Here is a 14,493-nt window from a genome sequence, read left to right on the forward strand (position 1 = left end):
ATAGTTATGGGTAAGTTTATTTCAATTTATTTTCCTAATGACTGTAGTGTAATATGTTAGAGTATTGGGCAGTTTTATCAAGCATTTAAAAAAATGACTAAACAAATGTATCAAACTGGTAAAACAAAAGATGTGGTTAATTTCCACCCACCATTTAGGTAGAAGAAATAACAAATTATAAAGTTAAAAGAACACAGATTTTGACACATGATTTGGGTAGAAGAAATAATAGATATGGATGTTTGAAATCATTCAAATTTGTAGTTAATTTAACCTATAATTTGGCTAGAATATAATAACATATTGGTTGGGTCAAAATGGATCAGCCCATCCTGCTGGGTCAAATTAAATTACTGCTAGGCCTGTTATATGATACCCCAGTGGCTATTTCTGACCCTCTTGTTTTTGGTATTGATCTGAAAACCTGAGATATAAAAACATTAAGAAGTACAAGATTAATTAAAACCCTTCTAACCTCTAAAGGAGAGTCTGGTTCATCCAGGATGCTCTTCTCACTCTGTATCCGCTGCATCGTTCCTGTACAACTGGGATCTGGTATCAACACGTTCTGTATCCCATCTCTGCCGAACTTATTGTCACTCTTTCTGGAGTCAGTGGTCCTGCAAACCTCGTAATTGTACACATGTGGTAGAGTCCCTGTTCTCAAAGTGTCCGAGTAACGTGGTGGATAATATGGAATCACAGGGAGGTTGGAGTGATACAGGATACGAGACTGTCTCCATCTGTAGATCTTCACTGATATAATAACCACCAAACATGTGATGAAGAGGAAGGAGACCACAGCCAGAGCCAACACTAAGTAAAAAGTCAGGTTTTCATTGTACTCCTTGTTGTGTGGAAGGTCTGTGAATTCTGATAGCACTTCAGGGAAGCTGTCCGCCACCGCCACATTAACAATGACTGTAGCTGAACGAGCGGGCTGTCCATTGTCCTCCACTATAACAGTCAGTCTCTGTTTCACAGCATCTTTATCAGTCACCTGACGGATTGTTCTCATTTCTCCATTCTGTAAGCCCACTTCAAACAGCGACCTGTCCGTAGCTTTCTGTAGTTTATAGGAGAGCCAGGCGTTCTGTCCAGAGTCCACATCAACAGCCACCACCTTAGTCACCAGGTAGCCCACATCTGCAGAACGAGGCACCATTTCAGCCACTAAAGATCCCCCAGTCTGGACTGGGTACAGAATCTGAGGGGGGTTATCGTTCTGGTCCTGAATCAGGATTTTTACAGTGACGTTGCTGCTAAGCGGAGGAGAGCCTCCATCCTGTGCTTTGACGCAGAACTGAAAATCTTTGATTTGCTCGTAGTCAAAAGAGCGCACTGCATGGATGACTCCACTATCAGTAGCAACAGACACGTAAGAAGAGACCGGCACACCGTTTATAGAGGACTCCACCAGTATGTAAGAAACACGGGCATTCTGGTTCCAATCAGCATCCTTGGCTTTCAGTGTGATAATAGAGAGACCTGGTGCGTTGTTTTCTGCAATGTAAGCTTCATATGATCTCCTCTCAAAGACAGGTGGGTTATCATTGACGTCAGAGATCTGTAAGGTGAGAGTGACGCTGCTGGACAGGGAGGGGACTCCTTTATCAGAACATGTTACTGTTATATTATATTCAGATGAAATTTCTCTATCTAAATCGCTGTCTGTCACCAAACTATAAAATTTATTCGACGTTGATTTTATCAACAACGGCAGGTTTTCATCAATACTACACTCGACCTTTCCATTATCTCCAGAATCAGCATCTTGGACATTAATTATGGTAAACACTGTGCCTGGTCTGGAATTTTCAGTCACAGATTTTGATTTAGACATTATATTTATGGAAGGTTGATTATCATTTGTATCTGTAACTTCAATAATTATCTTACAGGAATCTGTTAATCCTCCGTCATCACTAGCTTGTACATGTATATTATAGCGCTGTGTCCTCTCGTAATCTAATTTTCCAATTAAAGAAACAATGCCGGTTTCTTCCTCTATTTGGAATAAACTGGGAACGTCATCCAGTGTGTTTGTTATTGAATACACAACTTTTCCGTTCGAACCTTCATCTGCATCTACTGCACTGACTGTACTTAAAATAGTACCTATAGGAGTGGTTTCCATAACTGTAACTGTATATGTCTCCTGCGTAAAAAGCGGGGCATTATCATTAACATCCAACACAGAAATTTCCACTCGCATTGTTCCTGACAGCTGAGGCTCACCGCCATCACTGGCAGTAAGAGTTAACACGATGTGATCCTGAGTCTCTCTGTCGAGATATTTTTGCAAAACCATCTCAACCTTTTTGCTACCGTCTTGTTGGTTATGAAGCTTTAAAATGAAATTATCCGTTGGTTTTAGTGAATAACTCTGCAACCCATTCACACCCACATCAAGATCCATCGCTCTTTCTAATACAAATTTAGCCCCAATCACAGCTGACTCGCTGATCCTGAATCTCATCTCTTCCTTTTTAAATGTGGGCATATTGTCGTTTATGTCATTAATTTCGACATGAACAGAATAAAATTCAATCGGATCTTCCAGTGTAATTTGCAGATGTAAAGCACACGGTGTTGACTGCCCGCAAAGCGCCTCTCTGTCGATTCTTTCTTTCACAAGTAGGAGTCCCCTGTCTGTGTTCAGCTCGATGTATTCCGTTTTATCTTCTGTATAAATTCTCGCTTTACCGGACTGCAATCTCTTCACATCTAACCCCAAATCCTGCGCTATATTACCAACGATGGAACCTTTTGACATTTCCTCCGGAATCGAGTAAGTGGCTTGCCCCGCTACACCGCCCAACAGAAAAAAAGGGACAAACAACAATACTTGCCATATCATTATTCTGTCCAAGATGTTATCCGCGTATAAAAATGTTTAAATATTAAAGGTGTTTAATCCTAAACGCCAAGTATCCGCTTATATACGATGATCCAACAAAAAAATGCAACATAAATTTCCCAATCCAAAAGCATAAGGAGAATCCACGGAGATGATCGCTTGTCCTTTTGTTGAACGGTTCTGGGTTACATGCGCAAGTGTTTCTCTGTTCAGTGCATCAAAAAGGGAAATAATCTCTGCAAGAGCCAACAGCGGCCCTGAGAGTACAAACTTGTGCACTGCAGACAGCCACGCAATGCAGAAAACCATATTTTACAGCGGGAGATTAGATATGAACCAACAATAAAAAATGTAACACGCAAAACTAAAATGCTTCAGAAACTTCAATAATAACAATCATCAAATTGTGTGTGTGTGTGTGTGTGTGTGTGTGTTCTTCCTTCTGCTTGAAGGAAGAATGAATTTAAGATAGTGGTATTATATCAAGACAATAAAATGAATCACCATAAAAAATAATTCATTGTCAAATGTATATATTGACTAAGCCTTTACAAACTGTACCAACTTCAAACAAATTTATTGTCTAAAGTGAGCAATGTTTTTATTCAGTTGATGAAATAAAAAGATGCAATAAAAGTGCATGTTGAGCTCCATAATTCAATTGAAGTGAATGTTGTTTATTCTTGGGTTGAATTTATTTATTGTAAAGCATGTTGTGATATTTGTATCTTATAAGCTTTTATATTAATAAAGTTTGCTTTTATATTTCCTATATCCAAATATTTCCTGACTAGGAATTATAGCCTCAAACAACTATATTTAAAACAATACAGAGGAAATATTAAACGTGTCAATGTTTGTAACAACAAATTCTCTAAAAAAAAAAATATTAAAATAATAATAAAAAAAACAATATTTATATAATCAACAAGCCTAAAAAAGCACATGTGATGATGATCCACAATAAACTGCTGAATAGTGTTGCTAAACAATATTTTTTTCCCATGCAAATAGGTAGAATATGCAGCTACAAATGTAGAACATGTAAATGATAATGGGCACTGACTTTAAGATTTCCATGTAATAAGAAAATTCTCAAACCTCTGTAGGAGAGTCTGGTTCATCCAGGATATTCTTTTTACTTTGTATCCCCTGCATTGTTCCTGTAAAGCCGGGGTCCATTATCAATACGTTCTGACCAGCTCTGCAGAACGTGTTGCCACTCTTTCTGGAGTCAGTCGTCATGCAGACCTCATAATTGTACGGGTGTGGTAGAGTCCCTGTTCCCAAAGTATCAGAGTAACGTGGTGGATAGTATGGAATCACAGGGAGGTTGGAGTGATAGATGCGGGACTGTCTCCATCTGTAGATCTTCACTGATATAATTATCACCAAACACGTGATGAAGAGGAAGGAGACCACAGCCAGAGCCAAGACTAAGTAAAAAGTCAGGCTATCATTGTACTCCTTGTTGTGTGGAAAGTCACTGAACTCGGAGAGCACTTCAGGGAAGCTGTCTGCCACAGCCACATTAACAATAACTGTAGCTGAACGAGATGGCTGCCCGTTGTCCTCCACTATAACAATCAGTCTCTGTTTCACAACATCTTTATCAGTCACCTGACGGATTGTTCTTATTTCTCCATTCTGTAATCCCACTTCAAACAGAACCCTTTCTGTGGTCTTTAACAGTTTATAGGAGAGCCAGGCGTTCTGTCCAGAGTCCACATCAACAGCTACTACTTTAGTCACCAAATAACCCACATCTGCTGAACGAGGCACCATTTCAGCTACTACAGAGCCACCAGTCTGGACTGGGTACAGAACCTGAGGAGGGTTATCATTCTGGTCCTGTATCAGGATTTTAATAGTCACATTACTGCTGAGTGGAGGAGAGCCTCCGTCCTGTGCTTTGATATGAAACTGGAAATCTTTGATCTGCTCATAGTCAAAAGAGCGCACAGCATGGATGACTCCACTGTCAGCACTGACTGATACATATGAGGAGACTGGTATCCCCTTGATAAAGGAGTCCTCCAGTATATAAGAAACCCGGGCATTCTGCTTCCAGTCAGCATCTGCGGCTTTCACTGTAAATATAGAGAGGCCTGGTGCGTTGTTTTCTAGAATATAGGCCTCATAGGAGCTCCTCTCAAATACAGGCGCATTGTCATTTACATCAGATATCTGCAAAGTAAACGTGACGTGGCTGGAAAGAGAGGGCGCTCCTTCATCAGAACAGGTCACTGTGATGTTATATTCTGAATGTATCTCTCTGTCTAATTCACTGTCTGTTACTAAAGTATAGAAATTGTCAGTTGAAGACTCCAACTTAAATTCCACATTTTCGCTGATAAAACAATTAATTCTACCGTTTTCTCCAGTGTCTTTGTCCTCAATATGGATTATCGTAACCACCGTGTTAACAGGCGCATCTTCCGCTATCACGTTTGACTTCGACATTATGTTAATTTCAGGTTGGTTGTCATTCACATCTTGCACATCGACAAATAACTTAGAATAAGCTGTTAACCCTCCCTCATCATTTGCACGCAAATTTATTTCAAAATTGCGCGATTCTTCAAAGTCTAAATTTCCACTCAAAGTGATTAAACCGCTGGCATTGTTTATTTGAAATATTTTTCTCACGTTATCCAATTTATTTGTTATTGAATACGTTATTTTGCTGTTGGAGCCCTGATCTGCATCAGTCGCTCTTACAGTAGCAACATTTGTTCCAACTGATGCATTTTCAGGGACTGTGGCTTTATATGTTTTTTGTGTGAAAATAGGAGCATTATCATTAGCGTCCAAAACCGTAACAACAATCAGCATCGTTCCTGACATCTGCGGCTCTCCTCCATCTACAGCAATTAAGACAATATTTAACTGTTCCTGTTTTTCTCTGTCTAAAGGCTCCTTCAGTATCATCTCAACATTTTTATTCTCACTAATTTTATCTTGCAAATTCAGAGCAAAATGATTTGTTGGTTTTAATTCATACCTTTGGAGATCATTTTTTCCTACATCCAGATCAAGAGCTCTTTCCAATTCATATTTTGACCCAACAACGGCTGATTCGCTAATCTTTAATTCAATCTTATCCCCTTCAAATGTTGGTGAATTATCATTTATATCTGTGACCTGAACAGTAATCGTGTAAAATTGCATAGGACTTTCCAGAATGATTTGGAAATGTATAGCACAGGGCGTTATCTGTTTACAGATTACCTCCCTGTCGATTCTTTCTTTTACAAGGATAACTCCTCTTTCTCTGTTCAGCTCGACGTATTCCTCATTGTCAGCAGTGTAAATCCGAGCTTTGCCAGATATTAAACGCTTGGGTTCCAAACCTAAATCCTGGGCAATGTTACCTACTAAAGATCCTTTTGGCATCTCCTCCGGTATTGTGTAGCTTACTTGTCCAGTTGTTGAAGAAAATAAAACGAGGACAAAATACAGTGCTGCTTCTTTCATTGTTCTATCAGACCTTTATCTCCGCGATTAAAAAGAAAAAAAATGTCCGGAATTCGGAGAAAATCCAGGCAAGGGTGAATTATATAATCCAAAACAGAATCTCAAAATAGAATTTGAGATGTCTTGCTCGAAGTAGCTTATATTTCACTCAACGAGGAACGTCTTTCCTTTGTGCAAAACATTTATTATGAGGATGGAACATAGACGATGCTGGTGGAAAAAAAAAAAAGTGCACTCACTCGTCAGCATGCTGGTCAACAGCGGCCCTAAGAGTTCTTAACATGAAACTGCAAACAGCACCCAAGGATTATTATCCCACTTCTTATAGTTTAAACAAAGCATAAACGCAATGGTTGATGCCACAAGAAAATTGTATTAAAAAAGAAAATTACACCATCTCCCAACTCGTATAATTTGTAAATGAGTGAAATAATAATTAATGATATTATACAGTACAATACATTTTTTTATATGTCAAATACCTATAGAAAATGCAGCTAAAAAATAAGATAGAACAATCTAAATGATTGAGAACAATACAATTATTATGAATGAAAAATAAATAAATTTATGATCAGTAAACCATCAAAGGTTTGAAGGAGAAATCATTGCCAAAGTTTGATCACAGCTTGATCAATTTAGATTTCATTAGATTTTAAAATATGCATATGATTTGTATTAAAACAAAATCTAAGCGTGTGTTATATATATATGAAGAAATTCAAACATATATTTAATTAAACTGTTTAATATTTTTATATTTTTTAAAACATTAATAATTGTAAAGCTCAGAAAGTATGCCCGAACAAAACAATGACGTATTTCCGCTAGATTCTGCAGCTGCATTATTACTTCCGGTACTATCGGAGTGCAGATTAAACCGCCACAGCTAACCGATGGCGCATCCGAAAAAAATAAATAAATAAACTTCTTAAAGTCGCAAATATTTCTACAGCTGAACTTTGTTGTAAGAGTAAACCCTTTCAGCGACCATGACTATGTCTCCCTCCCTAATCCTGCAGTTGTAGACCTTGCTTTGGACGAAAAATAATATTAATCAGAGAGGAAATAGGGCGCTTGAGGGAAAACATGGCATCAATGGCATTAAGGCAGCGGTTTGACATCCACGGTTTTGCCCATTCCGACCAAGACATTAGTTTTTTTTCCACCAGATAGATTTTCCATCAGACTTTTACTATGTTATACCCATGTTAAGCCTACAGCCACAGCTTTAAAGTAATGATTACCGTATTAAGGTTAAGGATGGGAGAGATGCATATTATAATGTCCCTGGTGACAGCCACCCCCCCCCCCCCCCCCCCCCCCCTCACACACACACACACCCCCCACACCCCCCCCCACACCCCCCCCGCCCCCACCCAAAAAAAAAAAAAAAAAAGGCACACACACACACCCCAGCAATCCGGATGTCCAGCTGCTAGATTGATTGTTTTTACAATGTAATTAATAAAAGAAGTAGTTGTGTGTTCTCTTGTCATATCTTAATGAAAATAATATTTTTAAGGTTTGAATCTTATTCCTGCCCTATGCACTTCTGGGAATTGATACAGCCTGTGCTGCTGTCTATGTTCCATGTGAGATATGCTCATCAAGGAACCTTCCCAGAGCCCATTTCAGCAGTAGTAAGTACAATTCAAAATGAATGAAAATTTATACACAAAATTATGAAGATTGTGATTAATGGAAGGAAATTGTTAGTTAAAATTTCAATATATTATACTTTTTGCACACTATTAATTTATGGCTGCAACTTACGATTATTTTTCAAATGTGATTAATCGATTAATAATCAGATAGTAAAAGGTTTCTAATCCAGAATTTAAACCTGGTGAAGCTAAAACTAGGCAGAGCACATTGAAAGACTGAAAATGTTTTTTCATTGAATGCATAGTGTATAAATATTATTTACAAGTTTGGTATATTTTACTGCTCTATGCTGGTTTCTCTTAATCCAAATGGTATGTTTTATAGAGTCTCTGTACTCCATTTAACAATTAATGGATGACTAGATTAGTTGATTATCTCAATAATCGATTAATCATGACTAATCGTTGCAGCCCTTTGAAAATATGTCCACCAAGCTGTGCCAGCACAATCAAGGAAAAACTAAACAGTAAACATGAAAAGTATCACTGCAAGTGTATATAAAAATGTAACAGCACACAGCAGCCTGATAACGAGTGACCAGTGATCCAACTGGGGTTACATATTCTCTTTTAGCTGTTTTATGGTGAATTACTTTATTTTTTTTACAGAGAAACTTCATGTAACATTGAATTTCTTTTGAACAGACTCGATCCTTGCAACCAATAACGGAGCTTCCTCAACTTCCTGGCTCTGGCTCTGGACCTGGATTACGGTTATGGAATTCATCAGTCCACAGTTAGCCGGATCATCGCAACCTGGAGCAAGTTCCTCTACACTTTTCTTGGTGCAATCAGAATATCGATGCCTGCAGAGAAAATAAAGGAGCACATGCCAGGACTGTTTAAGACAGACTACACATACACTAATATTATTCTGGCATTCACTTAGCTAAAGAGCCAGTGTCCAACATCTCCTCTACTCCAGAGTGAAGTGTTCTCTGCATACAAGTCCCACTGCACTCTCAAAGGGTTAATCGGTATTGTTCCACATGAGGTGATTACATTCATCTCTCCACTCTATGCAGGATCAATCCGTGACAACGGATCATGCGAGAAATCTGGAATCATCTCCCTGTTGAGAACTGGGATGCCCATCATGGTCAATTGAGGTTTCCTCGTTGATGAGTTTGTGATGTGCAAGATCTACAGGCTACCCTTTCTCTTTAAAGATCCTGGATATATGCTCCTGAGGTCAAGGAAAGACAAGAAATTGCACATGACAGGGTGCATTAGCAGCGCTGTATATGCAGAGTGAAATAACATACTGTAAGCTCTTTTATTCTGAGATCCCTCTTGAGCTATTTGTCAACATCAGTCAGCTGTGCACTGTTGCTTGTTTACTGACAAACTATAAAAAGGGGCCTCTAGTAAAGATGTGGGAAAAGAGCCCACAATCATAGGTACAGCAGAGGTGGATGTATTTACCTGTGCTTACTCCTGGTTATCAATCATTCTAATATCCAGGAATGAGAATGCTGTTGACTTTGTGTCTTAAAAACATGTTTTAAATTACAATGCTGTATTTTGTACAGAGCATTAACTTGCTCTAGAGTCTATACAAAACATGCTGTTAACTTCGTCTTAAAAACATGAGTGTTGTAAATTATTTATGGTTTTGCACATACCATTAACTTTGGGTCTTAAACATGTTGAAAATGACTATAATCTATTTTTTTACTGTATAAATGCTGTTAATTCTAATCTTAAAAACAAATCTTGTAAATTACAATTATCTTAACTCTGATTTTGTAACATAACAATTTTACAAATCACAATCTGTTCTTTCTCAAGTTTGTGAATATTGATAAAACCTGTTCCTTTAATCAACCTGCCTTAAACTATGTTTTTTCTTCCCTTAAACTAAAAGTAATACTTCAATAAGGTATCAATGTAGTGAGACTTGCAGGTTATATTAAGACATTGATGTTTAACAGAGATAAAATTAATATTCTACCAACTTGTGCCCCATAATACGCCTATAAACACACCTTTTATTACGGTAATTCAGAAGAATTGATAACCTCTTGAAAATGATTTGAATGATTTATTATTTTAATATCAAAACAGACATATCAAAATAGTTACAGTAATACTAATAGCAACAGTAATGAACAAATATAACATTAATAACTTATTTTTTATTTTGTCTTCAGTATGGTTTTTCTTTTAGCAAGACAAACTAAAAGCTGATAAAAAAACATGCAAAACTGAACATGACAACATTGCACTAACGCACCCACCCACACACACACACACGCGCACACACACACACACACACACACACACAAATATATATATATATATATATGCTCAGTGTAAGAATGTTACAATGATTTAATGTGTATCTTTACCTACTATAAAACTAAAAGGTTCTCTACATTGGCATCACTTTCAGCTTTGCTCTGCACATTAATAACAAGATTATCGGTTTAAAGTCATATCTTTCAATATTATATCGACAATAACTGTGTAAAATACCATAGGATTAACAATATCATAGGATTAATCAAAAATAATCTGAAAATCTAAAGCAGAAACCATGGTCTCTGTACATAGGGTTTCTCTGTTGACTCTTTCCTTAACAAGAATGACTCCTTTGTCTCTGTTCAGCTCAACATACTTCTCAGAATTTCTGGAATAGATCAGCACTAAACCGGGTATAAAACAGTTAATCTCCAAAAATAATTTGGGGTTAGAAATATATGTAATATTCCTATATTGAACCACAGTTCTCTCTGTTTAAACAAATTTGTCCGTGCTCCTCAAATTCTCCTTGTAATATAGAGATGTTAAAAAAGAGGTGCAGATGGAATCATGTGCTCATTCATCAGGATTTGAGACAACAGTGGCACTAAGAGTAAAAAAACTATCTAAAAAATGAAAATGTACTCCACTTCATACAATTTCATTCTTAGTGTTGTCAAATAATAACAGTGAAATAAAAAAATCGGTCCAAGGGGAGATGAATTAAATATAATGGTTTTGAAAATGATAAGACACCTGAAGGAGAGTGCTGCAGCTCAAGTGTACATTTTGTAGATTTAATTGAAAAGAATATCTGCCTGGGGAATTGTTATACAAATAAAACAAAAAATGGCAGTAAGCAGCACATGTTTTTAATGAAAAAAACAACAACTGGAAAAGGAAATATTTATATCTAAGGAAGGTAAGGAGAGAGATTAGAAATGCAGCTCTGAAAACTGTGTCGCTAGCCATGGTCCTGGAATACATAACTAGAACCAGGTCAGATACAGAGGAGGGAAAAAAGGCAGTCCATGTAAAGAGGCTCACATTGTGTGTGTATTATATATATGGACATAGGAAGGGTTAAAATGAATGAAGAACAATGAAAGTCAACACATTCCACATGCTTCTCAATACATATAACAAGACCAGTATTTGTTGTGCACAAATAAGTTTTCTGACCTCTAAAGGGGGATCAGGTTCATCCAGGATGCTCCTCTCACTCTGTATCCGCTGCATTGTCCCTCCAGAACAGGGGTCCATCATCAACACGTTCTGACTACCCGCACTTCTGATTTTACTATCACTCTTCCTGGAATCGGTCGTCCTGCACACCTCGTAATTGTACACGTGTGGTAAAGTCGCAGTTCCTAATGTGTCCGAGTAACGTGGTGGATAATAAGGAATCACAGGGAGGTTGGAATGATACAGGAGGCGGGACTGTCTCCATCTGTAGATCTTCACTGATATTATAACCACCAAACATGTGATAAAAAGGAAGGAGACCACGGCCAGAGCTAACACTAAGTAAAAAGTCAGGTTGTCATTGTACTCCTTGTCATGTGGAAAATCAGTGAACTCGGAGAGCACTTCAGGAAAGCTGTCCGCCACCGCCACGTTAACAATGACTGTAGCTGAACGAGAGGGCTGCCCGTTGTCCTCCACCATAACAGTCAATCTCTGTTTCACGGCATCTTTATCAGTCACTTGACGTATTGTTCTTATTTCTCCATTCTGTAAGCCCACTTCAAACAGCGCCCTGTCTGTAGTTTTTTGTAGTTTATAGGAGAGCCAGGCGTTCTGTCCAGAGTCCACATCAACAGCTATGACTTTAGTCACCAAGTAGCCCACATCTGCTGAACGAGGCACCATTTCAGCCACCAGAGAGCCACCAGTTTGGATTGGGTAGAGAACCTGAGGGGGATTATCGTTCTGGTCCTGAATAAGAATTTTCACGGTCACATTGCTGCTTAGAGGAGGAGAGCCTCCATCCTGCGCTTTAACATGGAATTGAAAATCTTTGATCTGCTCGTAGTCAAAAGAGCGAACTGCGTGAATAATTCCACTATCAGCACTGACTGAAACATATGACGAGACTGATACTCCGCTAATAGTGGAGTCTTCCAGTATGTAAGAGACACGAGCATTCTGGCCCCAGTCAGCATCTGTTGCTTTTAGTGTGAATATAGAGAGACCTGCTTTGTTGTTTTCTACAATGCTGGACTCATATAAAGTCTTATCAAAGGTAGGAGCATTGTCATTTACATCAGATATCTGCAATGTAAGAGTAACACTACTGGTGAGGGAGGGTTCTCCTTTATCAGAGCAGATCAGTGTAATATTATATTCAGAGGTTGTCTCTCTGTCTAATTCGCTGTCTGTAATTAAACTATAAAAACTGTTTGTTGAAGATTTCAAACCAAATGGTGTATTTTCATTTATAAAGCAGTTTACATTCCCATTTTCGTCCGAGTCTTTGTCCTCAATGTTTATCACTGTAACAACTGTGTTTATTTTAACATTCTCCGATATCACATTCGACTTTGACATAATACTTATTTCTGGCCTATTGTCATTAATGTCGTGGACTTCAACCATTAACTTACAAGAATCAGTAAGCCCGCCCTCATCAGTAGCATCTACGATAATTTCAAAGTTCTTATTCCTTTCAAAGTCAATATTTCCTTTTACAGACACATCGCCAGTGTTCTTGTTTACCTCAAATAGTTTCCTAACATTTGTTTGCGTATTTGTGATCGAATATGTTATTTTACCGTTTAAACCTTGATCTGCATCCGACGCTGTAACAGAAAAAATGACGGTGCCTGTGGGCACATTTTCATTAACAGCTGCTTTGTATGTTTGCTGAGTAAAACGAGGAGCATTGTCATTAGCATCTAAAACTGTAATTAGAATGATCATAGTTCCAGACTTGTGCGGCTCTCCTCCATCCAGGGCTGTTAGTACTAAAGCCATATGTTCTTGTTTCTCTCTGTCTAAAGGCTTCTGTAAAACCATCTCCACATCCTGTAGATTTTTATTAAGCCTTAGAGTAAAATTATCACTTGGTTTTAATTCGTAGTTCTGAATGCCATTGATTCCAACATCAAGATCCTCCGCCCTCCTTAATACAAATTTTGCTCCTGGTGTTGCCGATTCGCTTATTCTAAATATCATCTCGCCTCTATCAAATGTCGGTGCATTGTCATTGATATCTTTTATCTGAACAGTAACAGTGTAAAATTCAATAGGGTTTTCTAGAATTATCTGAAAATCCAAACTACAAACCGTCATATCTGCACACAGCGCCTCTCTGTCGATTTTCTTTTTTACGAGGAGCTCTCCGTTATCCTTGTTCAGCTCTACGTAGTCACCGCTGTTCCTACTGTGAATCTTTGCTTTGCCTGATATAAAACGCTTTTTGTCAAAACCTAAGTCCTGTGCAACATTTCCTATCAATGAACCAATTGGCATCTCCTCCGGAATAGAGTAGCTTATTTGCGCAATAATGGAATCGAGGCAGATGAAAGAGAAATACAGCAGTACTTGCCCCTTCATTGTTCCTTCTATTTTTTCCCGATGACGCAGAGGCTTTTAATCCAAACAAGAATGTCGGTAATAATCATCCAACGTTAAATCCGAACGTTTGATGATGAAACATTAACAGGGTAAAAAATCCATAATGTGAGAAAGAACACTTTGAGTTTTTGAAATAACCGTCTTCCTTCGGGAAATATTCGACGGTTTCTAGTTCCCCATTGTATCCTGGCGAGATTAAAAGGAGAGGCAGCAGCTTCACACACGTACTAGCTCAACAGACTTTAATGCAACAGCGGCGCTAAGAGTCTACATAATCAAACTGCAGTCAGGAATCATAAGGTTTACCATGTGATGTGTCTCTGAATAAAGTGAAACTCGTGTCTTTGAATCTATCTATCTATCTATCTATCTATCTATCTATCTATCTATCTATCTATCTATCTATCTATCTATCTATCTATCTATCTATCTATCTATCTATCTATCTATCTATCTATCTATCTATCTATCTATCTATCTATCTATCTATCTATCTATCTATCTATCTATCTATCTATCTATCTATCTATCTATCTATCTATCTATCTATCTATCTATCTATCTATCTATCTATCTATCTATCTATCTATCTATCTATCTGTCTATCTATCTATCTGTCTATCTGTCTATCTGTCTATCTATCTATCTATCTATCTATCTATCTAT

General features: G+C 37.8%; 1 protein-coding gene across 14 annotated transcripts in view; it reads right to left on the reverse strand.

Annotated features, from left to right (window-relative positions):
• The window catches only part of LOC119776976 (protocadherin gamma-C5-like), a 124,893-nt gene that overhangs the window by 92,462 nt on the left and 17,938 nt on the right, over window positions 1–14,493 (reverse strand). Inside the window, exon 1 of one of the 14 annotated variants that reach the window (XM_038275684.1) lies at window positions 11,431–14,014. The exons of 8 other annotated variants lie outside the window; for them this stretch is intronic. In XM_038275684.1, coding sequence (XP_038131612.1) covers window positions 11,431–13,806 — 2,376 coding nt within the window. In that variant the 5' untranslated portion in view covers window positions 13,807–14,014. Of the gene's footprint in view, window positions 1–475; window positions 3,023–3,961; window positions 6,443–11,430; window positions 14,015–14,493 lie in introns of those variants that run through there. 5 more of the 14 variants (XM_038275700.1, XM_038275683.1, XM_038275699.1 and 2 more) reach the window with 5 other exon arrangements.

This window comes from Cyprinodon tularosa, unplaced genomic scaffold (assembly GCF_016077235.1).
Source record: "Cyprinodon tularosa strain WSP-4 unplaced genomic scaffold, ASM1607723v1 ctg973, whole genome shotgun sequence".
NCBI classification, from domain to species: Eukaryota; Metazoa; Chordata; class Actinopteri; order Cyprinodontiformes; family Cyprinodontidae; genus Cyprinodon; species Cyprinodon tularosa.